This window comes from Falco punctatus (assembly GCF_963210335.1).
Source record: "Falco punctatus genome assembly, chromosome: 13".
Lineage (NCBI taxonomy): Eukaryota > Metazoa > Chordata > Aves > Falconiformes > Falconidae > Falco > Falco punctatus.
Genome location: NC_137593.1, coordinates 12711550 through 12736696, shown reverse-complemented (window position 1 = coordinate 12736696; position 25147 = coordinate 12711550). Strand labels below are relative to the sequence as shown.

The 25147-nt window shown below is 46.3% G+C and overlaps 1 protein-coding gene across 17 annotated transcripts in view; it reads right to left on the bottom strand.

The window, feature by feature from the left end:
- LPP (LIM domain containing preferred translocation partner in lipoma) overlaps positions 1-25147 on the bottom strand; it is a 371893-nt gene that overhangs the window by 161448 nt on the left and 185298 nt on the right. For all 17 annotated transcript variants that reach the window (XM_080409296.1, XM_080409294.1, XM_080409284.1 and 14 more), the window contains one exon: positions 16016-16125. In XM_080409296.1, coding sequence (XP_080265422.1) covers positions 16016-16125 — 110 coding nt within the window. The remainder of the gene's footprint in view (positions 1-16015; positions 16126-25147) is intronic.

Below are 25147 nucleotides of genomic sequence, written 5' to 3'. Positions count from 1 at the left end.
ATGCACAGACACATCCAAGACAGCAGAGCTCCAGCTAGACACACAACCTTCCTTCTAGCAGCAGCTCACTCTGCACACTCTGCTATCGCAAGTCACTGATAACCTCGTAACTCACAAGTGGAAGAATGGAGATGAACACCACGGATATTAAGAAAGGTCATAGCTAATGACTTGGAACAAACAAGCTGCCTCCCCTCCCCCTGGTGTCTTCTGCTCCCGGCACCTTGGTTTTACTGGGAGCCCGAGGTGCCTGGGGAGCTCTCTTTGGGCTGCAACAAATCAACAGTGTTTGCATTTACAGATCTGAGAATCAGGCAAAGCAGGGAGCAGAAAAGCCCTCTGCAGCAAAGGTAATCATGGAAAGGGAGGACTAAAGTAACGAGAGGAGCAAGGAAGAGGCAAATTTAGGCAATTCAGGGCTTGTGAGCCAGTAGATAGTAAATAAGCACTTTTGCCCTGAAAGACTTCATTGTCTTTTCCTCCGGTAAACGCGACTGAGCCGCAGGCGAGGCGGCAGAGCTCATAAATTCAGTGACTGCTGCCTGTTTCCACCAGGCTGCAGCCGCAGCAGCCGCCTGCCACGCTCTGCAGGCTGTCAGAACCCTTGGGTAGGCACTGAGGTGGTAGGAAGAGCAAATGAAACAGCTCTCCAAACAAGGAGTTAGCATTTCTACTCTGTGGCCTTGGGCACTGGGCTTAGACAGAGCCACAGACAGAGAAAGAAGGACGGGGCTCTTACGTCCCGTTTTAGCTAGGGGCAGGTGGGGGAGAGGAGGGAAAGATGTTTGATTTTTGATGGCAAGCACTACACGTACAAGAAGAGACTGTGAGAAAAGTTAACAAGGAAGAAGGAAAGAAGTGATTCAGTCTTGATATACTTCAGGCTGGGGTTTGGCATTTATTTTTCCTCAAAAGCCCCCTTTTTTTGCACTTTCTCCAGCAATACCACTGCCAGAGGCAAGATCCTTTTCCAGACATACACCCTTGCTATCCTATCTCTCTCACTGTAGAATTTCCCAGTCTTCTTTTAAAGGTCACAAAAGCCATCTAAAGCCCCAAAAGACACTGCAGTGGCAAAAAGATGCACCCTCAAGGGTATCTATCATGAAAATAATGCACCCTGAAGATGAGCTGCTGTGTCTATTCTCCCCTGAGCCTAAAGGCAAGTGCAAACATTTTCTTTCAAATTCCTCAATGTAAACTAAAACGGTCCCAAGCGGCTGCCCCACCAAGCACGCACAAGGAGACAAGAGCTGACTGCAGCATTTGGGCAAGAGGGACCTAAGATGCTTGATTGATGCCTAATCACTGTTCCAGGCACCAAGGAGGGGCTAGAAAAGTAGTCATGCCCTTTGAAAACAGAAAGATTGAGTCTTTTGAAACAAATCCGAAATGATGGAAGATTTCAGCAGATGTGACCGCAGTGATTTCACCAGACGTGATTGTATCAAGGATCTAATAGAAAAGAACTTCCCTGCTGTTCCATCAGGCTGAAGCCAGGCCTGAAATATCCTTTTTAGTCTTTTGATGACATCAAGGATAAAAGCCAAAGGGAAGTTAGGTTTTGATTTATTTTTTCCCCTGTTCTTTCTTTTTTTCAGGCACAGAATAGTTTTACCTGGTTTGTGTTGCGGGATATTAGCAGGACCAAAGGAAAACACTTCAAAAGTTTAAAGTAGCCTGTTCAAAGGCATCATTTGGTGTCTCTCAGATGCCGCTGTCATTTAACTGAGCAACATTTTTACAACTCCGGCCACTTTTGAAGATCACCCCATAAGGCAGGTGGGCCTATCTGGAATGGGACTTAAATGGGGTGGGGGGCAATCATCCACTAAACACCAGCCTACCTACCTAACTGCCCCAAAAAGGGTCAATACATGTGCCAAATATCTTCCCTTGTCAAAGTTTACACCAGCAGTTGTGCCACAGCAAACCGCAGGAGACACAGCAGGGTGAAGGGGGCTGCGCTCCTGAGGTCCGAGCTCAGCCCAGCCCCAGACCTATGGCACGGGTCCAGCATTGCCGCAGTCCCACACGTAACTTCTCCACTCATGGAAAATACAAACAGCACCACGTATCCCGAGGATTAATTGATACTATCTCTGAAGCAACAAGGTGTTGTGAAGAGCTGCACGGGCTTACAGCTGGGGCAAATGAACCAGCAGATGAAGAAAAGTTATCTGCTAAGCACTGCTAGGAGACATCTTGCAAAACCTTAACAACCAATTTATAAACTCAGTGTAGTGTAGGAGGCTTATAAAAAATGACAAATAATAAAACTATTTTTAAAAGCCAAAACAGAGAAAGCAGATAACAGAAGAAGAAAGCATGAAAGTAGAAGGCATCAGTCTCGAAACAAAGAAAAGGCAGTAGGTGTTCCATCACACAACATGCTGCTGAACTGCAGAGCCACTTCTGCTGCAAGATGCTGTGGTTATGAGTTCATGGGCTTCAAAAGCCACCGGAGAAACACGTGGAAGAAAACACCAAAATCCTTAAAAATTCTCTGCTTCTCCTTTTACGTTTTTCTCTGGACACTCAGTACTGACCACTGGTGATGGGATTTGGCTCTCCATAGTCATTTACTTGAAGCCCCCACTTGTACTTTCTATCCACCAGTCAACACCAGCCAGGAACCACTTCTGCTGGTGGGTACATGTCAGTCTCTGCAGGTTAATAACTGACCATCTCCTTAGTGCCAGTGCTTGGACAAACACCTGGAAACCCACTTGTCCCCTCCTTGTAGCCGACACAACAGAAATCACAGCCAATTGCACTCAGCCTCCTGGGACACATATGAAAGACAGCAACGACTGTTGCAGTTATGAATCTGTATGACAATAAAGGTTTATATTTCCCTAGAGATTAGTGTGACAGGCACTGCTCAAAAACAATAGTTAGGAAATATCCTTGTCCCAAGGAGCTTATTGTCAACTGGATACCAGCCCCAGGTAGGGAAAGCAGGTAGAGGGGTGGGAGCGAAGTGCTGCAACTCAGACAGACACAAACAAGCTCTTTTTGGCCATGAAGACACTAACCCAGTGGGCCAGCCCAGGTCCTTAATGGACATTTCATTCTCTGTATTTGGTGTACTAGCCCTGACAAAACATGCCAGAAGACAACAGACCACTGTCAAAGCCATCCAAGATCCAGCTGCAATTTCATTGCAGGATGGTCCTGATTTCACACAATCAGAGGGGGCTGGATCCAAGCCACCACCATGCTGAGCACCAGTTTGTGGCCAGCGGTCCTTCTTCCATCAACGTTTAATAAGCCACTGCCCCCTGCACATCCTGAGGGCCCCCAATCTGAAACCAGCACCTTGGCTCTGCTTGGGGGCGGGGTGTCATCAGAGTCCATGGGACCAGTAACGCCACAGCAGAGCCCAGGACTACAGTCCCTTCCAAACGGCTCCTGCCTCTAATGCTGGAGAGAAGTTTTGCCACAAAGACCCACAGTTTGTCCAGGCTTCTCAAGACCACAGAAGAGGATCTGGCTCTGGATATTAGATGAGTGAGCAAAACCACAAAAGGATGAAGCTGCATCACAGAAGTTTAGCCAAGAGGCTCCGTGATTTGGGGCACGCTCTGCTGAAGCACTGGGTCCAAGGCCAGCATGGGTGACCTATGGACAACAGCCCAGGAGGAGGTTTGCAACACTCCCTGTCCCATTGCCACCCTTTTAGGAGAACAGAAGGCAATTGTGCGACAGGAGTAAAGAGGATGCAGCAAATAGGTCAAACCACTCAACAAGATCTGCCTTGCAGCCCAGGGATGCGCTTGTAGGTGCCCTGAAGCTGGAGACGCCAAGACAAAGGTCCTGTGCTGCCTGGTCCCCCCAGCCCCCATCTGCTCTGTCCCAGGCAGCGTTATCCAGCTCCCTGTATCCCAGACTGACACCCCTACCTCGAGCACTCAAACCTGCACCTGGCTTTTTGGGGTTTCTGACTGCTATGCTTTGTTCATGGAAGGAAGTCCTGGAAGTTTCAAGGCTGGCTAAATGGTGCTCTCAAAACTGCACTGCTACTGAAAACAGCAAAACAATAAATGCTGTTCAGCCGGTCAGAGGATCTTTGTACGTGGCCAGCTCATACATGGGGAAGAGGCACTGTGGTCCTCAAGCACATGAAATCAACAGGATGGATTTGATAAGGAACAGTCAGGGTATGAAGAGAGAGGAGTTGTCCCACGAGCCAACATCTGCCAGAGCAGCAGACCTGACGGTCCTGATAGTTTACTTAACATGTCTGATCAAAAGCTTTGGGAGTCTTGTCTGTGTTAAGTGTTACCAGATGCAAAATCAGCAGCAAGATGAGAAGTGTATTAATAAACTAAGGAGGCACATAAAGTTATTTGAAAACTGAATGGGGAAGATGGGGAGAGAAGGGGGAGAATAAAACCAGTTTATTTTTCCATTAAGGCAATTTAATATTCTCCGGGTGGAGTTACAATCACTCGTCCTTGGGAATTAAATTGAATTAGTGCAACGCTGCTGTTCATCACCAGAATATACAATATAAAGTGGAATATATCAATTTTTTCTTTATGCCTTCTGCAGGACAGCACTACCTCTCTGTTCACGAGGCAAGAATGCTGGCCATGAAATCCTTTTGACACAGCATGACTTTCACCGACTTTAACTAAGTTTACAGCAGCAGGGAATATATCCTTTTTCTTTTAATTAATGCAATTACATTAGGACTTGTTATTGATAATTATAGTGACTGTTAAAAGTTTCCCCTTTTTTTGCCCACTCCCCCACCAACTTAAAATCTGCTCCAATATTGTCACAAAGTAATGTTTAATTAGCCATCAAGCAGAACTGATGTTCCCCGCAGAGTATTGCTGCTTGCAGAAAAACTGAAAACTAAGAGGAGATATCGGATATCTCATCATCTGCCTCCAAGGGGAACCATAACCGAAGAGTAACCAACTACCCCAATACAGTTGCAAAGTTTAATCAATGTAGAAACCAAATAGCTCATTAAGTGTCTGCTGCAATAAAGGAAGACCTTCCTGCTGACTCACACGACGTGAACGTTATGTTTATAAAAGATCTCAGGGTGATGTCCAAGAGCAAAGATTCCCTTCATCTCCGCATCCTCGCCAAGTCATGATCTTCCTCTTTCCTTTTCTGGCGTAAGAGAAGAGGGTAGAGGAGGATGCCTCCGACGGCACAGGACATGTCTGACAAGCCATGAATTACACACGCCTACACACAGGGTAAGCTGTCATACCCAGCCCCTCAACTCTAAATTTATATTCCATAGGGAAAAACCACACCAAACACGAGCTCTTGCCCAGTGCCGCACCATCCTGGAGCAAGGAAAGCACAGAGCTGAAGGTGATTTTACTCCTTTCAACACTTCTGCTGAGTCTCGTGCTGAAATACCATGTCCACTGTTGAAGACGGCATTTTCAGAACTTGAGAGATGCCCCAGAAAAGCAGAAACAGCTGACAAGGAGACACATAGAGAGCTCACTTGGTTTCACTTATGAAGGAGATAGAGTAGCTCGACAGCAATATCTAAACAGCTTCACAGAATGAAAGTGCCAAATACCACAAGGCTGTCCAATCTAGCAAAACAGAAAAAACACACAGCAGCTGGAAAGCCGAAGCCAGGGAAATTCTATTTAAAAATAACAGAGATATTCACTTATGCATAATATTGCAGGTAATTAAATGCTAGAACAAACTTCCAAGATCCCCCCATCTCTTGATGTCTGCAGATCAAGGCTGGATGCCTTTGGTCTCCCTGGGTGACCAGCTTTATGATCTGCGATATGCAGAACGGCACAGCTGACAATTTAATGCCTCTGCCTGGCCCCCACATCGACAGAGGTGAGAAAGCAACAGCACCGCCGCTTTCATAAAGATCTATTGAAATCATTTCGTGTCTGTACCACTTTAAGTGGAAATCAAATTTACATGAACAAACTCTATCCCACACAAGACTGTGTATTGTGACAGTTAAATGAAGAGCTTTTTAAAAGGGACACGTCTCAGGCAATTTTAATCAAAAAAGATAGGTTTTGTTAAAGCTACCAATTTCAGAAAATTAAGGTTGACTAAAACTGTTTTTAAAAACTCCTTTTGGAACTTAATCACATGTTGGAAACCCATATGCAGCTGCTCGTGTCACCTGCAAAAGGCTGTATAAAACATAAGCATATGCTTAATTTTACATGTGTGCCTAAGTACTATCAACTTTAATGAAGTTTAAGCACACAGTCAAGCTTGTCTGAATTTCAGAAAGCATTCCTGAATATGGGCCGTGAAGCTATTAGGAAATCACCACCAAAAAAAAAAAGTAAAATTAGAATTGGCCACTCAACTTTCACAGCCTCAATAAGCTCCAGGTCCAGAAGTTAAACATGTAACATACTTTGGAATTTGTTTGCTTGTTTTGCTCTAATAGGAAGGGGTGTGCGCCAAAAAGTTTGCAAGGACTCAAGAATCTTCCAGTAAGCCTGGCAAAATGACAGCAAAATCAATGTATAAAATGACATGAAAGTCAACGGCTTGTGTTTGGCTTCTGCAGAAATGAGTCACGCTAAAAATCTACTATATGTCTCTCAAAATGAGGAAGAGGAAAATCTGGACTCTGTCTCAGTCCGCACGTTTTCAGGGTGGTCGATGGCCGCAGTCCACGGGGTGGGCAAGCCCAGCTGCACAGACCCTGCAGTTCCGATCCACAGAGGAAGGAAGGTCCTTGCCTTCAAGAAGTTTGCAATCTCATTTTCTGAACCATTAGGTCCACTTTTACCTTCCCTTCAAGGCTGCCAGATGTGCGTCTGGTATTTGATTTGGCTGGATGACCATGGGTTTTCTTTCTTTTTTAACAACCACCTCCTCATTTGGACACCTTACCTTCTACACATGCCTTAAGTGAGAACCTCAGCTGCAGAAAAAGGACCTGAATTACACAGAACGCTGAACAAGAAGTAACTTGCGCTGCCCAGAGACCACCGCAAAACCCTGCGGAGAAACACCAGCGTGCAGATCCCTCCCGGGTGAGCTCCAAGGTTTATTTTGATACTGTCCATGCGCAGATAAATGAATATAAGTTGTTATTTTTCAGTAAGAATTAAAGCATCAGAAAACATGTTGTCCCCAGCACATGTTAGACCTCAGGAAAATCTCTTTTAACTGCATTTCTGTTTAGGACCAACACAGCCACAGAAGCCAAACACATTTGCTTCTGCGCAGAGCGTGTATTCCTCCTAAATGTCTTCAAGACGCTCACCTGACCTTAGCACCAAGCAAACGTCACTCCCAGGGGCAGCCCCACCACAGCCCGTGGGAAGCATGGACACCCGAACGTCTGCACAGGCCTCGGCAGCGGCATCTTTCGGGAAGATGCAGAGGGGTATTGCAGGGCAGAAGCAGGGCAGTTTGCAGAGCCAGAGACAGGGGGGCAAGGGGGAAAGCGACTCAGGAGTGAGTGGAGTAATAGAGCTGAAGAGGAAGGCTCAGCCTGGGATGCCACAAGACACAAGGTTGTTTCCATGGCAAGAGAGAGATGCAGAAATGAGAGGATGGAGAGAGAAGGAGCTGTAGCTTGGGACTGTTGAATGAGAGGAGTTTGTACAGCACCTCTGGCAGAGCTGTCACTTGCTGGCTTCAGCCACACTTGGAGTCGCTACAGCTTTCCCAAACATTTCTATTTTACTCCTCACACCACTAAAAATATCAGACGATGTTTTCCAGATGCTCTTCCTTACCTGCTCCTTGTGTGTTAAAGCCAATCAACATCCTGCATTTTCATCAACAGATCAAAACTGAAAAATACAATTGTGGGGAATGGTCCTGCAAGGATGGAGTTTAATGGCAGCAGACACTTAAAATCATGCCTGTCCTCTTGTTCTGGAACAAATTCCTCCAGGACTGGCTACAACAACATTTCACATTGGTATTTCTACCACCTTTTAGCTTGCACAGTCACTGTGTCACACTCTCTTTGCAGAGGCAACACTTTCTGACAACAAAACCACCCGTCATGGCAGCTGAAGCTGTTTTTCCCCAGTGATAGAAACTAAAAAAACAGAGACAGGAACCTGCGTTTGAGCCACTTCCATTCTTGGAAATAAGATACTCTCACAGCTTCTCCATATCCACCTCCGAATACTTTCAGCAAAATTTGCATCAAAAATAGGATGAAGTTTGCCTTACTCTTTGAACTACTCCAGGGCTGCAAAACTGAATTTAGACAGACAGTGGATCCTCCAGTCAGTACAGCTGTATTTCCTTTCATCTTGTTTGACCAAAGCTCATTTCTGTATTGTGCAGCATCATAGTACTTAAAGCACCAAAACCAAGGTGGCAATCTGACTGTCTGCTCTGTCACGTTCCAGCCTACCACCACGCCCAAGCTGCATGGAAAGGCTCTGACTTTCTAAACCACATCTTCCAATCCCAGACAGCTTCATAGAAAAGGCAAAATAATTTGTCTGCTGCAATTTTTAGAATTCCTTCTTGCTATTGACAGTTTGCCTGAGTCTTGTCGCTGCATTACAGTTCCCTAATGCAATGCACCTACCCAGGATTTGACACAGGAGCAACTGATCTTGCAAGACATCATTTCTAGGACCTGCTAATCCAACAGAAGACTTGAACAGCACTCAGAAATGAGAAGAATGGAAATATTTTCAATACCGATCATGTTATCTCACTCTCTTCCACCACTCAGCTCATCTGCTTTGATGGGAGAATTCCCACATCTTCATTATCTTTTTATTTTCCCTCTGCTTAAATAATTCTACCTTGGATATAATGATGTTATTGCTTCTTTTTTGTCTGTCACAAGCTGATACTAGCTCTGACAGAATAAAATCACTTGCTTTTTCTGCATGCTCTTCATGCCTCCCCTATTACTTTCCACATTCACGTCTCTATTATCCACGGGTGGATAATCCAGGTTACATATTAACCTCTCTGCAGGTGCAGTGAACCCAACTCCAGCACCGGCACTGTGACAGTGTCCCACAAAGACATACCCACAAGAGCCAGGAGATGCCCACCAGGGCTTGTAACCTTGGGCACAGCTCTGGGGAACCACAGCCCACTGTTTGGACCCAAGCTGGCACATGTGTATAACACTGCCCTGTGTCTCACCCTGCGATGGTTTTAGCTTGATGATCTCTGACCATCACAATCAGTAACATTTCTGACCTTTCTGTTTCCTCTCACAACTTTTTGGATGGTCTCATACTCTTATTTACATATGATGTGTATTAGGCTTTTACTTTCTTCTCCTCCCTCACCTCATCACCCGCTGTATGGCAGATTATCAAAAGCCGTTCTGTTCCATCTCCGAAGGCATCTCCCAAGCCTCAGTCACATCCCTCCTCCCAAAGAAGGCACGAGTGTGCACCAGTGCAGGTCCCGGCGCATCCTGTGTGCGCTGTGTTACTATATTAAACAATAACATAACAAATACATTAAATAGCACAGTAATAAGCATGATGAAAATAATGAGCACAGTTAACTGTTTGGATCCTTGCTTCTTTTGTAGTCCTTGCCGAGAGGTTTAGCTATTAAAGGCTGTATTGCATTATAGCACTGCCAAGATATTAATAGCCAGGCAGAGAGATGAATGGCAGGCTTACGCTGTACAATTAAAACTTTTCCAGTTTACCCTTTCAGTAAAATCTGTGGTTTATAATAAGCATCTTTGTCTATTCTGAAGAGAGTAAGGATTGGAAAGTTACATAGATGGGAACAGAGGTTCATTAAAGATTTAAAATAGAATGTGGTTTGGCATTGTAAAACAAACATGCGTGTAAGATGGGTTGCATCAAGAGCTGCCTGAAAGAAGTGCTCAGTGTTCCTTTTCTCTTGTCATCCTGGATCTATTGGTCATGCTACCCGCAGAAAGGGATAAAAAAGCAGCAGGGATAAAACGTGCAATGATTGCTCCCCAATAATGTGGCGGTCTGCTCTATATCCCCACGCATTACGCATTTCTCATACAGAAATATAGTGTATATTTATAAGCGTATGAGAAAAACAAGCATTATCTATCATGCATCCAGATATTCATCAACATATACAGACTTTGTATTACTGATTTTTCTCACTTTAGTGCCTAGAAACCTCTATTATAAAGCAAACATATATTGATCTGTAGAGACCCAGTGAGCGTTTAAACATGCAGAAAGCATACATGTTATTTGTTCACGACTAATTCAGAGCATTCCTGTTTCTCAAACACACACGGAAGGCAGAAGAAGGGAGACAGATCAAAAGCATTCCTGCAAAGCCAAGGTTTGAGTAAGAAGTTTAACATTACCAGGTAATTTATTTATACTGTTGGACACGGCTTCAACTTAGATAAAAAGGCAGTTGCTTATTGCATGGATTTTAATAAATCAGGTTATGAGTCCCAGAAATCTGCAAAAGCTGGATCTTGAGTGGCAAGCAATACACACAGACTATGGCTTTATTTACAGAGTCACCGGGAGCTACTGCTGCTTGCCCAGAGCCAGGCGACCCTGCCGGCAGCTAGAGCTGTGCTGCCTTACTGATGTTCCTCGCCAGCGAGCACCTGCACCCAGGCCAATAATCCCGATGATTAACAAAATCTAGCACTAGAGGGAGGCTGAACACGCGTTCTGCTCTCTTTGGCCTTTTCGGCTTCTCCAAACATTAAAAGGCAGGCAATTTAAAGCAAGCCCGGCACCCAGGCAGAGCCCAGCCACCACGCTGCTGAGCAGGAGATGTGTTATTTAAGGCAGCACCCCCTGAAGGCAAAAATCACACTCTTCCCTCCCCAACTATTTGTCAACATGTGCACCCAAAATTAAAAAAAGAAAGAAAGGAAAAAAAAAAAAGTGTCCTCCATGCCGGCTGTCTCCTTAACCAGTGAGTCAGAGCCCACAAAGAGGCACCGCCACAGCGGCGAACTGGGAGGGAGTCAGACAGCGAAATGCCAGGCAGCCTCCTCCGTAACGCGGGTGAGACGCACTGCTCACATCTACCGACACGTTCCCACTTTCTCCTGGGCGTGAGCACTAGGTAGAAGCGAGCCGGGTCTCCTCTGAACAGCCTTGCAAAGGAAGGCACATACGCCTATCAGCATCTCTCCTTCCAAAATTCCTTGGCAAGAGGAACTTGAGCCCTTCAGCTCATTTTCTGCGTATCGCAAGTAGGTCTGAACAGGGGAATAGTTCCCTGCCCACATAGCTGCAGCACTGTAGCCCCTCCATTCATAGATGCTTATAACAATGTTTTATATTGCACCTCATGCAAGTGTTCTAAGTCTAATTGTTTCCTCACTCTAACCCCTGTCCTAAACCACTTCCACACATCCTCTTTGGTATATTCCAAATTCTTTAATTATTTCTGTTTTCAGCCGCTGATGGTGTTCACTCATTAATCTGCAGTTTTTACAGTAATGAGGTGGTGCGATGTAGCAGACACAATTGCTCTGGGATGCAGGAGATCTAGGTCCTATTTTTAGACGGCTGCAGGTCAGGCTGGTGACCTAGGCAAAGCATTTTCCCTGCTTCAGCTTCCTTATCAGGGAGAGACTGGTATTTCTTTTGTAAAGTGTTTTGTGGCCGGTCAATAAAACCCACACTGATAACAGCCAGGGGTTGCTGGGGAAGAAGTGATCTCCCAACTGAACACAATCCTCTCCTTTCCATGTTGCAGTAGCACAGAATCACAGAATCATTTAGGTTGGAAAAGGCCTTTGAGATCATCAAGTCCAACCATTAACCCAAGACTGCCAAGTCCATCACTAAACCATGTCATTAGGCAACGCATCTATGCATTTTTAAAATACTTCCAGGGATGGTGATTCCACCACATCCCTGGGCAGCCTGTTCCAATGCTTGACTACCATTTCAGTGAAGAAATTTTTCCTAATATCCAATCCAAACCTCCCCCAGCGTGACTTCAGGCCATTTGCTCTTGTTATCTGGGAGAAGAGACCAACAACCCCCACTTGCCTAGAGCCTCCCTTCAAGTGGCTGTAGAGAGCAGTAAGGTCCCCCCAGAGCCTCCTCTTCTCCAAGCTAAAGAACCCCCCAGTTCGCTCAGTATTGAGGGTCCCAAATGAAAATCAGACCCACACTGCAGATGCAGCACCTGCAGGTAATCCGTATTGTATTTCTTTTGGCAATCCATAAATGCATGTCTTTCCAAGGTGGCCCTCGGTGGGTCTGCAGCTGAGGGTCACATCTGCTCTGAGCCACCGAGGTCCTGCCCTGGCACGGAACACCAGGCTCTGAGCCTCCGCCATGAGGAGAACTGCTCATTTCAAAGACAGCGGAGATGTGGAGCTCCTGTGACGCGGCTCACCGAGCTGCCCCACAGCATGCGTGGCTCCAGGGCCAGCCCTCCCGGGGACGGGATGCAGGGCAGGGACAGGCTCTTCACGACGCTGTGCATAGTCCTCATCCCTGAGCAACCCCGCCTGGTGAGGGGGACACTGCTGGTGCCATGAGCGAGGGTCCCCCTCTGCGGGCAAACGGTACCCAGGAGGGTGCTGATGAGAATTTTTCACTTTTGCTTCCCCTGGCCTGGGCAGAATGCCTCTTTTGAAACTAGAGGGCAAAAAAAAAAAACCCAACCTAATAAAAATGTGCCTGCCTCCCTCCCAGATCTATCTATTTCCCTTTGACAAACAGTGATTTCATTTTTCTTCCCGTCCAGGATTTTTTTTTTTTTTCTCTTTTAAACTGAGCCCAAGCCAACGTGGCAAAAAGCTCTTTGCTCATGTCCGTATTTGTCAGACGCCATCGCCGCGCCCTCGCCACCATTCTGGGAACAAGCCCTCGCCTTCGCCGGCTGACTGCAGCCAAAGGGGAACTTCCCAACACAGCTCTCCCCCAGCCCCAATGCTCTCTTTTTTTTAAAAAAATAAACATTTCCTTTTTTATTTTTCCTTTAAAAGCATTACAGTTCATAAGAAAAAAGTTGAAATTTCCTTCCCTTTTCCTCCCCAGCCCTGCTGCGAATACAAATATGACAGATCTAGATGGAAAAACAGAAATTACAAGAAAACACCCAATCTGTTGTAAAGGTATTTCATGACCTCCTCTGGTTTCCAAGATACTGAAGTAACCTTTTGGACCTGATCCTAAGTGGCCAGCTCCACTGTCCAAATAGAGATCCAGAGATAAACAGCCCTACAAAAACTGGGCATTATTATTTTAAATGCTGCTCTTAAGCTGCAACTTAAACTGTAATAATCTGTGCAGCTTTTAGCCACCTGCTAACAGTAACGCATGAAATGATAATAAACTAAACATATATATTCTGCAGCCTTCGTCAACTTAACACCTAGTATAACAAGCTTTACCTGGAGCCACAGCACACACGTTTCACAAGCTGTCATCAGCACTCTGCCATCCAGAGAGAAATTACTGTTGTAAAGGGGCTGATTTGCTGGAGCAGATAAATTTCAAACTCTGGAATAATCTGGAGGGCTCACGTCAGGTCTGCGAGGGCCAAACCAACCCCAGGTAGCAGCCTCAGATCTGGTCCACACTCAGGAATGGGTCATCTGCCTCAGCACTTTAATTTAGCAATGGGGAAACTGAGGCATGGAAATGAAGTGGCCTGGCAGCAGAGAGCAGAATCAGGCTTGGCTTGGAGCCCAATCCAACACAAGCTCATGAGCTCCCAGCCTTCAGGCAACCATGTCCTGAGGGCTAAGAAAGGATTCACAGCAGAAGGAACACAGCCACCACTGGTTTTGCTCCTTCAGCATCGCAACCTCCGTCTGGAGTTGTGGAAATGATTGTGTTCAGTGCACAAAGGCACTGAGCAGCTTGCTTTATTGCCACCTGCCCTTTTCCCTCATCTCTCGGGCTTTACATCCTGCTTCAGCATGGCTTTTGCTGCTGCTGCAAGATAAGGAGCTGATCTTGCAACATAAGACCCCGCCAGCTCCTGACTTAGCCTTGTCTTTTGTCTCCTTCCGATCTCCTTCAGAGGATGGAAGGGAAAAGAAAGGGAAGGAAGGTGACAAGAGAGCACAGATTAAAGGCAGGGACCCGTTTGCTGCACAGAGCACATCTAGGGGTGGTGACAGGCAGCAGTGCTGGGGTACAACTGGTAGGCTCCCCATCCTCCAAACGGGATGCTGTGCAAAGGGATCTCACTCTAACCAAGGTCCTGCCAAAAGCCAATGCTGTAAACACGGCTCCAGCCCCAGCTTCCCCAAGCCAGTGAGAAAGGGTGTGACAAACAGCAATTTCATGAACGCCATGGGGAAGAGCCAGCCTGCTGGGTGGTTCTACCATGGGGCACATCCCAGTGACAGCCCCCAGCAGCCCAGGCACGTCTTTGGACCCAGGGCAGGAGGGAGGCGTGAGGAGCTGAAGACACGAGCCCCTTCCAATAAACATGATGAGGTCCCTCCTTGGGCGACCTGGCAAGGGGGAAGCCTGACCCCTGACCCCGGAGAAGCACGTGAGGTGCCAGGACCCCTTCCCACTGCCCAGGCTCCTGCGCAGGCAGCCGTGCAGGCAGCACCCTGCCCTTGCCAGGAGCCTGCTGCTCCGCTGCTTCCCAGGGCAGTCTGGAAGCTCCCGGCTCCCACGGGGTCCACTCTTCTTGGAGAGATAAAAAGACAGAACAACACTTGCTGGGGAATTACTTCATTCCCCCAAGGCTGGGAAAAGCCATGCTCCACACTTGGCTAATATCCCTGACGGCTGCAGACTTTCCTGGCAAGGGAAAACGCAATCCTCATTAACCCCTTCCCTCTTGAAGGCTGCTCATAACGCTGAACCCATTGTGCGAACATGCGGAGACTGTGATAGCATCCGAACATCTCGCCACAGGCAAGAGATCACAGGAAGCCCTCGAGGGAGGAAAATGTTTTCTTTCTACAGAGGCACAAAGTAGATGAATTGACTCTAGACTTTGTGGCGGGGTCAGGAACTAAGTCAGGTCTCTTGAATCCTGTTTCACGTCTGCCTGCTAGCTTATTCTCAGGTTCAAATCCATTGAGGGGCACAGGACTGCCACAGCCTTCCAGGGTCATCAAGGGCAGCCCCATGGCTGTGGATATGTGGCTACACAACTCTCACCAGCCTCAAGCCTAGATCACACTCGCTTTGCTCTCACTACTCCTCCTGAAAGGCTCTTCCAGACCTTTGCAGTCTCAGTGTTTAAAAACTTCCTAAACACCAGCACGAATGCACTTCTGGCAAGCTCAGCCTCTCCTGTTCCTGCACCAACATTCACCCAGCGCTGAAACAGTTGTTCTTCTCTGGTGCTTATCCTCCAAAGGTATTTCAAATTTGCAACCATACTCACTTCTCAGCCTTCCTTTTGCTCAGCTAACAAGCCGAACTCTTCCGGTCTCCACTGGCAAGATCAGCTCCTCATCCTTTGATCACCTTGACAGCCCGTCCCTGCAGTCTGAATACATCTCTCCTGAACGTGCCTAAGTACCCGGCACTCCAGGCGAGCTGGCGATGTCTGCACAAAGGTGTTCATACCTTTCAACGTTATTCAAAATACGTCCCTGTCCACACAGGACATGCCGTCATCACCTGATGCATCTTAGAAGTTGCCTTTTCATCCAGATGGCAAATCTTGCAGATACAAGCCAGCAAAAAGGGGGTGAAAAGGGTCTCAGTGACATCACGGGAGCCTGGGCCAGGGCTTATTTGCTTCACTTAATTTAGGCATCTAAACAAAGCCCTTTTAGGATCAGATTACTGCCCTGAGTCTCTCCACAGTCCATGGAAGGAGATGGCCCTTCCAGAAAACAATTCATTCTGGGAAGTTTTCACTCCCATCCGCCATCACAAGGACAGAAGGCAATTAGTCTTCTAATTCAAGCCGGATGGGAAAAATCCTTTAATAGCCCAGCAAGTTTTGAATGGAAATATTCCCCACTTGGGAAACACAGCTTGCTAAAGCTGAATTGGTTGCTCCTGACACATGATCTCTAACCACAGCACTTTGCCACCTTGTTTTATTATCATCCATTCATTTCCACAATTTTTTGATCAGTTCTGCACAAACAATAAAATCCTTGTCTTCTTACCTGCACGTTGAAAGTAACATCATCCAGAGGGGGTGGAGGGGGAAAGGCACCTTGTGATGTGATATTCCCGAGGTCATCCACAGGAGGTGGGGGTGGAGGAAGGAAGTCCCCTAGGAGAGAGAATGGGAGAACTTAAGACTAACCAGCATTTCCCCACATCATGACACAGATGATCAGAATGAACCCAGCAATACTCAGAACCCTGCCATCGGTTTTGTAGCACAGGAAGTCACACATCATTTATCCATCAAACGCTTAGCTGAAGCCCTCACTGCTTCAGGAGATGGCTGCGACAGCTCAGTAACGTTGGCAAATCACTTGGAGGTGCTCAGACCCTGCAGCAGAAGCTGACTTGCAACCAAGTCTGAAGCCACCAACAACCAGCTCCACAGATCAAAGTTTGGGTCTCAAACCTGCCGCAGACAACTACAAAACTTGCAATGAACACCCCTCATTCAGCCTTGCAATGGATCTCATGCAATGCAACCCCCTTTTGTGCTAAATTATGTCAGCACTTCTTGATCACTATAAATTCAGCATCAGATCCTGTCTAAAAGCAGGAATTCCCTGTTGCAGAGGACACACAGAGGGCTGGAGCCCAAACTCTAGACCAGCCCATCTCCTGCATCCCTACTGCTGGCAGGCAGCCACGCTCTTCACATCTCCTCTTCCTACAGGGACTTCATAACTTCACATAAAGGACCACTGGGAAGATCACAGTATCTTCTCAGTGACAACAGCCACATGATGGGCCAGCTGCAAGCTCAGAAGCATCCACCCTTTTAACTCTGATGAAGCTTTTTACACGGGACTGATGTACATGACATCTACGCTTTATTTTGCTCATTTAAAACTTCCAAAAGTGCTGATGTGAAGACAAAACAACATACTGGCTGTGAAGCCATCCAGCTTTGTGTAGAGATGGGAGACCTCTCCTTGAGAACTTCATGGGAGGTGGGAGCACAAAGGAGAAAACAAGGACAGAGCAGCACAGGCTGCAGGCAGCAGGACACCAGGCTCTGAAAGCACCTCCTAGGGATGGAAAAACGGGCATGTGCCATTAGCACTGGATTTGGCTCCCAGAGAGGCAGCTGGCTGTAATTTGGATCACTTCGGTATATTTTTATTTCTTCTCATAAAGCTTGATGCTGCAAATAAAGCTGTTTGCTGTTGGCTCTCTCGTGTGCAGTATCTGGGATGGAAGTTCAAGATGAATAGCAGTGTGATATTTCATGTATATAGGCACTGTTGCTTTTGGAGGGTTTTAACCCTTTTGGTACAAACCAGGGGCTCCCTCCTCGAACTTCCGTATCTCCATGCAGTGCCGCGCCACCGCCCAACTACAGGCCCTCAGCACTATTCTCAAACACCAAGGAGCAGGCTCCGAGCTGCTCGGAGAGGTGCTGAGCCGAATGCCGGTGACCTGCAGCCCTCCGGGCCAGCCGTGCCCAGGGGCAAAGCCCCGGGCTCAGCCCGCCGCAGGCATGGGCACCAGCTGGGCACCACTACTGGCATGGCACCTTCATGCTGCTTGCTGTGGGAAGCAGGTGGGTCTGCAGCCCTAGAAAGCTTTGCTGTTCGATTTCAAATCACTCTTTGAAAGGCACAAACTCCCCCTAGGGCTTTTAGGGATCCTGTTTCCCAGGAAAGACATTTCTTCCCATTTTCCCCAAAGTGTGCATGGATAGGACTCAAAAAACCCCTCTGAATCCCCAACAAAGTATCATCCTAAATACAGATGCATGAAGACAGTTCAAAAACAACACACTGAAAACTAATTTAAGACAACCGTGTTGCTCCAATACATATAATTCCATAAAACCTACTGGCTCACGATATTATAGAATTTAAGATTGATTTAAAAAAAAAAAATTATGTCCAATAACATCTGCAGTATCCTCCTCTTTGCCCTATAATTAATCCGATCTTCTATTTCAAATCATATGAAATACAATACAGAGTAAAAAGAAAAGAAGCAATATTCTGAAACTAATATCTTGGTGGTTAGTTCTAAAAAATGCTGGGATGTTTGAGTGCTAAGTAAACTTTTCTCCTTTGCTCTGAAAATGACCTTCCAACCAACCAACGTGATTTTGCAAACAAATTCAACTCCAGCGCACACATAACTTCCCAAAGAATACACTTCAGATGAAGTTTCTCCAGTTAGTCCCTGCTCCAATGCCAAAACCTCATCTCCCTGCACAGCACATTAGTCAGACACTCGCGTTTTATTGCAACCTGTCAAAACACCTAAGCAAAATCAAGGCAGAGAATGTGTTAAAGGGGATGAGACCGGGAAAGGGGCAGGGTTTGTGCATAAAGAGAAAGGAAAAATAACAATTGCCATAACAGAAGGGGGAAACAACGACTGCTAGAACAAACACTAAACAAATACCATTTTGCCCCTTTGGAAGATCCATTCCTCCCGAAAGAAAAAAACATTGGCAAGATTTTTCAGAAAAGGAGCAAAGGACAGACACAGAGAAGAGCCCTTTTCTGGAGACTGGAAGAAAATACTTTTCTTTGCAGTAGGAGACAGCTGGCTCTAGTGCATCCCAGCCCAGCTCTGCTGACCGTCCTCTGTGTCAGATCAGCTCCTGGCTCCACTCTCCCCACAAATGGGAAGCTTTTTAGACTGGGAAGCAGAGAGCAGATGCCTGATGAACTGGGAGGACCTTGCAGATGTTTGGCCTTTTCCTGGTCCTCTGTGAACAGATGGACTTTTCTCCTTCACAGCTTTAGTTATTTATTCTGCCACTGCACTTCCCTCGTTCCCACACATAGCCATAGGACCCGATGCTGTTCCCACTGCACTCGCGGGAGAGTATTCCCTCGGATGCAGGAGGGAAAGCTGTTACTGTATTATTATTTTTGGCATTGTTGGAAGTCTCCCTCCGGCAGAGAGGGAAGCATGCAAAGACTATAACATCTGTGTCCTGAGCAGCATACGGTTTTAGATGACACGTGGAAGAAACAGGTCTACATTTGAGGGAGTAAAGGAGGAAGAAAAGCTGAAAGCAAGCTTGCACTCTCTTTAAGCAGGATCTCCCTACAATGCACCTCAGGGACCTTCCCTCAGCCCTGAAGCTTTCCAAGCTGGACAGATTTCAATTGCTTAGATCTGGGCAAGCTGCGGGAGGAGGCAGGGAAGTCCATGTGCAGGCAGAGCACATAACTGCCACCCACTGCTGATCACCTCCAGTCCCAGCCAGCTACGCGGGGGGCTGTCTGGGGAAGGGACCGTCCCCTGGTCCGCATGGATGCACCAGCAGCTGCGGAATAAACGGGGCTCTGAGGCTACCAGAGTTAACCACGGGCTGGTGGAAGACACATCCCACCCTTAGTGCTCACCCCCTCCTGACTGCTCCTCTGTGAATAAGGGATAAGATGGGCTTGTTAGTATTGATTGCTGCTCAGCACCGAGACTGGCATTTTGGTTGACATTCACCTGGAATCAGGCTGAACACTTGGAATTACTTCAGTTATCAGAGGGACTGCACAGAGCTCTGTCAACAGAGAGACATCAAGGCCCCTCCAGAAGGCAATTTATACTTCAAGGCAGGTGAAATCACCTTCTGATGGCAAGTACCCCACGGAGACAGCCTGGGGCAGGCGTGTCTGCAGGCAGGGAACAGCACCCTGCCCCTCCTCACACCACGGCACAGCTGCCTACAGCTCTTGCAACGAGAAATCTCTATCCATTACCATACATTTAGAGGAGAAAATAAACAATCCTCATTGCACCAGCTACTTGTTTCTTCTAATTACAGCTGTGAAGACCGTGAGTCAACCTATGAAGGGGCTGCGCAGTGCGACGCATGTGCCAGCTTGGTTATTTCAGATACGGCGGCGCAATGTGCCGTGAAACCACAGCTCTGAGCTCTTCTCTCATACCCATGCCTGCTCCTGCACCACAGCATCACCCGGTGCCACCATGAGAAATTATACCATCAGCCCTGGTAATGCTTTCCACCATATTTTACATACAAGTAAATAGAAAGAGATTAAGCCAGTCCATCACGGCTACGTTGGGAAACTGAAGCAGAGCCACAAGCAGAAGGGATGCCTCCCAAGCCCCAGCCCTGGCTTCTGATCCTGATCAAATCTGTGCCATGCAGATGCATCTGCAAGGTTTTACCCCTCTCCTCCCCACCCTCTTGTACTTTCCAAGATTTAGGCATATCATTATTACACTTTTCAAACGTACAAATAAAAAACTGTTCAAAGCCTTAACAGACATCTACATCAGCACGAGCCTGTCAGGCTGAATAAGAGCTCGTAAGATTTTTGCCTGATGCCTTCTGGGTACATATACAAGCTCAGGAAAACATTCTGCCTTATGCAGCAAGCACTTTTCTCGCAGTCTAACCTTTAAATTTTTAAGTGCAGTTCAGTTTTTTGCAGGATCAGGGTCATGTCTCAAGCCTTTGTTTTCAGGGAGATAGATCTGCCAGTCAACAAATGAATTACGGCAGAGTAACTGCCTCCCCCCTTGACTGACACAGTCGTTTAGACATGAAGATTTGCAGCTTTGAAACTTCGAGACACGAAGATGATCTCACACGTTCAGTAAGAAGAGACGGTTTGGGGGGAAAAACCCTCAGAAACACAAAAAAGCAAAACATCGTATTTTTCCCTGAAACAATAACTTAATGAAATCTATCAACCAACAAAACAGGGCTCACACTGGTTGTCCCAGATCTCTGGCTGACATCTGAAGACTATATGCCCAGATGTTTCTCATTTTTCTCCTTTCAAACAAAAATAACCCTTTCTCATTGTCATCTTGATAATTTCTGCCTCTGAAGCTGGTTCAGAATCAGTTTGAATCACCTGAAAAACACAAGCTCTCCCCGACCAGACTAAGGACAGCGATGGAGCAACCCCCCACTTGCTGTGTTTCCATTCTGATCCAAATGGACACCATTCGGCAAAGTACTGAGCAGATACAGGCATCTCCCACTGCCCCACTCAAGTATTCACCTTCTAAGGCAGAATGCCAAAGTTTGCAATTTAAAGGCAATCTGCATTGAAATAGCTAAGATTTACACTTAAACCCTCATTTGTTTAGCACCAGGCTTTTGATCGAGGCTACCATGAAGCTGTATTCCACAATAACCACTGCAAAAACCTGCAGAATATTGCAGTATTACTAAGTGGTCTGGGAAAATTCATACTGCAACAGTGATGCCATAGGATTTGTACAGAAAACTTCAGCTAGATATGACCTGGTGACTCTTAGCTGTGAACAGCATCTTACTAAGTTTCCCAAAATGAACGTTTTCCTGTAACATCTGTATTTAACACACACCACCGGACAAGGAAAGCACATGATTAAAATCACATGTTGTGTTGGTGCATCCCTGGTCAAAACCCTGTCGTGAGAGGTCACTGACACCATGCAGTGCAGGGGAAACCATCGCATGGTTACACACCAGCTCCACAACCTACCAAAATATACTACATCGGCCTGTGATTCCTAAAATAAAGCAGCTCCACCAACCCAGAGCACTGTTTAAATTACCACTCTCTTACGAATCACTAATCCCACCATTTGAACTACTTTTGCTAATCAGCTACTGTATTAACAAGCAGGAGGGAAGAAAAAAAAACAAACCACCACACTGGCTAATTTCATCCTCAACATTTAAAAAAGGAATACTGAGTCTGTCAGGTAGTTGCACTGAAAATTTACTTCACCACCTGCTAGCTGAAATATTGCTTTTATGGATTTATATTGTATTAAAAGGTCACTGGCTGTTTAAGTCTTAAACAGTTTTAATCATTCTAAAAGTCTCTTAACAGTAAGAAAAGGAAGCTCAGAACAAACAGCAGCAGGGATTCTAATTAAAAGGGCCAATTCATCTAATTTTATTTGGGGTTAATTATTCAGGATTCACTCTCTGATGTGTAAGGAATAGCAATTAGTAATTTTAGTGATTTGAGGAACATTGGAGGTGTAATCAGTTAAAATGAGTGAGTGTTTACAACACAAGATGTTGAATTAGTTTCTCCCAGCTGGAGAACAGGAACATTAGTCTCCTACAGTTCAGGACTATGAATCGCAGTCCTGCTTAAAATATCCTCTTCAAATTAAAAAAAAAAAACCACCACCACACACCAACAATCATCTGATAATTTTGTTTACTACGTGGAAAGTCAATAGGCAATGCATACCATGGCAGCTAATGCATCATCACTTCCTACCTTCATCCCACCATCCAGGTACCCAAACCCCTGGGATTCATTGGAATTGATTCCCAACATTTTTCCTACCTGTACAGCCTCAGCCAGACTACCACCCTCATGCCACACTGCCTTTTACCACAGCTAGCTGAGATAACGAAAGCAGCAGCCTGTGAAACTTCCAAGTGTTAATTAACTTCGGTGGTTAAATATACAGAGGAAAAATGACCGATTAACTTAAAACCTCCAGGTACAATTCCTCCTGCAAACGCAAATCCCAAATAGCTCCACTGGAATCACTCTAGATTTCTTCCAGCATTACTACAGTCAGAATAAGGTACTAAAGGTTTCAGGAGCAGCAGATGAGACTCTGATGGGGACAGAGGGAAACCAACAGGGGAAAGTGCCAACGGGGAGATCCAGCACTAGCTGCTTTGACATTTGGGTCTGAGCTGAGGCAGCAGCTCAAAAGCCTTTTTCTTTTTTCACCACCTCTTACGAGGTAACTGGGTTTTACCACCATTCAGGCATAGCCTAACGGTGTAATAGCACCTAAATGTACTTCAGTGGGACTGGAGCTGGACGCCCTTGCCTTGCCCACAAGTTTGTGATGGCTAAAAGGAGCAGCATGGGCACGCCATGCCAGGCTCACTTCAAGCGGTGCAGCTTTTATTGACCAACTTGATTATAGCACAAACAGAGGCTATCTTTAGTGTCCTGTACACACATCTGTCACTCCACCTCTGGTCACCAGCGGGGAAAATCCCACCCGCCTCTGGTTCACATCAGAACTCGCTGACCTCCCTCTCAAAACACCCCCAAAACAGTAATTAGCACGAGGGTAGGAAACAAGGGCTCAGTTCCCCAAATTATGCAAAATCTCAGCCGCTTCGCCACAGTGGATGCCCCTTGTTGTGAAAATAATGCCTTTTTTCTTTTTTTCTTTTTTTTCTTTTTTTTTTTTTTTTTTTGTGAGACTATGTTTTTATTTAGGTTGCGTTCGCAGACACCTACCTATGCCATCCTTCCCAGCAAAATGCAACCGATGCTCCTGCAGCCCCTATGGTCACGGGGTAGGGTGGAGGCAGGTATACCACATGCTGGGTTGTTTCCCCCATGCACATGAGCCTAACATCCTACACATCATACATTTACGATATACATCGCTAAGCACAAAGGCATCGATACATGGCTGCATTTCGATTCTTCAGCTTATTTTTCTGTAAGACTGTGGGGCAAAGCATTCCAGCTAATGTCCCACAGCAACCTCTGCAACAGAGATGACATTTTGCTCACCTCAACAACCCATTTTGTAAACACGATGCAAATAAGCCAGTTCTGCCCCCACTCAGATCACATTACCCATAACAGCTAACTCCGTAATGCCGATATCTGCTTAGGGGTGAGGTCTGCTAGTATCAGAACTCAGCTCTACAGAAAACAAATCAGTCCTTTACTAAAGCTTAGCGAAGCTGAAGTTAAGCCGATGCAAGAAACAGCCCACGGCACTGTAAAACTTTAATTAAAATATGTGCTGAAATAGAAGCAGAAAGAAGAGCCATAAGACTAATGGAAAAGCTCTAGGTACTGTCCCTTGTCACAGACTTCTTTTAGGACTTCAGGGATGTCACCCAGCCTCACTGTGCCTGAGTCCATGGGCATGCAAAGCTCTCCTGTGCCTTCTCTCCAGTGTGTAATTGTAGACGTAAGGACAGTTTCCATCTTACTTGGTCTGTGCAGCAATTAGTATGATGAGACCCTGCTTTCAATTGCAGCTGCTCAGGTCTGATAATGGCAACAAAAGTAGTTCCAAATTATTTAAAAAAAAATAAAAATGACAGAAAACAGCCTACCGAGATGGAAGGATTTCAACACAAACAACTGGAAATATGCTGGAAATCAGGGCATCTAATGCAGAAGAGCAAGCCTTATTCTTGGGGGGAAACATGGGCTGCATTCCCACACACCACCACTCCCCTCTGTGGAGTGAAAGGTCCATGAAACAACTCAATGAGGGAAAAACCTGCCTCGAAACAAAACTGAAATGGGTTATCTATTTATTAGATTATGGTGTTCAACTCATTTGTTCATTTCTAAGAGCTCCTGACAAGAGTTGACACACGCATGAATTTACTAAAGAGGGCTGTTGTGAAAGAGTTGGGGAAAAAAACCATTACCTACACCACCGGATTAAGACCTCATTCTCCCTGGCTGTTGTTGTGTGGCACAATCAAAAGGCATCTTGTTTTTCGGTCAGCTTTCTCCCCTGAGGAGGCAGCTAGGGAAGATGGGGACCACATCCTTCAGATACATCCTTCCTTATCTCCAACCAAACCCCCTGTGTGCCTAGTGATGAAATAGCAAAACACTGCACAGATCGCAAGAAGTATCTCTCAGAGCTCTTTACTACCAAGGGACTTCCTCAAGTCTTGGAAGCTGCAGTCCACAGTTTTTAAGCAATCTTGGACTTACTCTTTGCTTGTAACTGTTTTTGTGTTGTTTTCCCACTTTGGGGTGAATCACAATCGAAGCTGTCAGAGGAAGCCCAATGCGCTGCAGCCTTGCCTTGCGCCTCGGAGCCAGCAGCGGCCTGTGCTGCAGAACATCTGGATGCGCTGGATCCGTTCTGCCTGCCCAGCATGCAAAGGAGAGGGACAACAAAACCCACTGCTGTAACTAGACCATTTCCCTTGGTGATGTTCCAGCAAGGTGTCCCCTTCGCAAAGTCTTCTGCTCCTGGCTTGAGAGACTGGAGCAAAACACCGAATGGGAAATGCATGTATGGCTCTCAGATGAACCGATCAAACAAACCCCCATAAACCGGTTTTCAAACTGGCTCATTTAGTTTCTCCCTTTCCCACCCCTCCCTATGTAACTCTTATAAACTTCCAAACTTGGAAAGATTTAAAGCAAAACACGTGTCTTTATCAAATGTGTCTTAGTTCG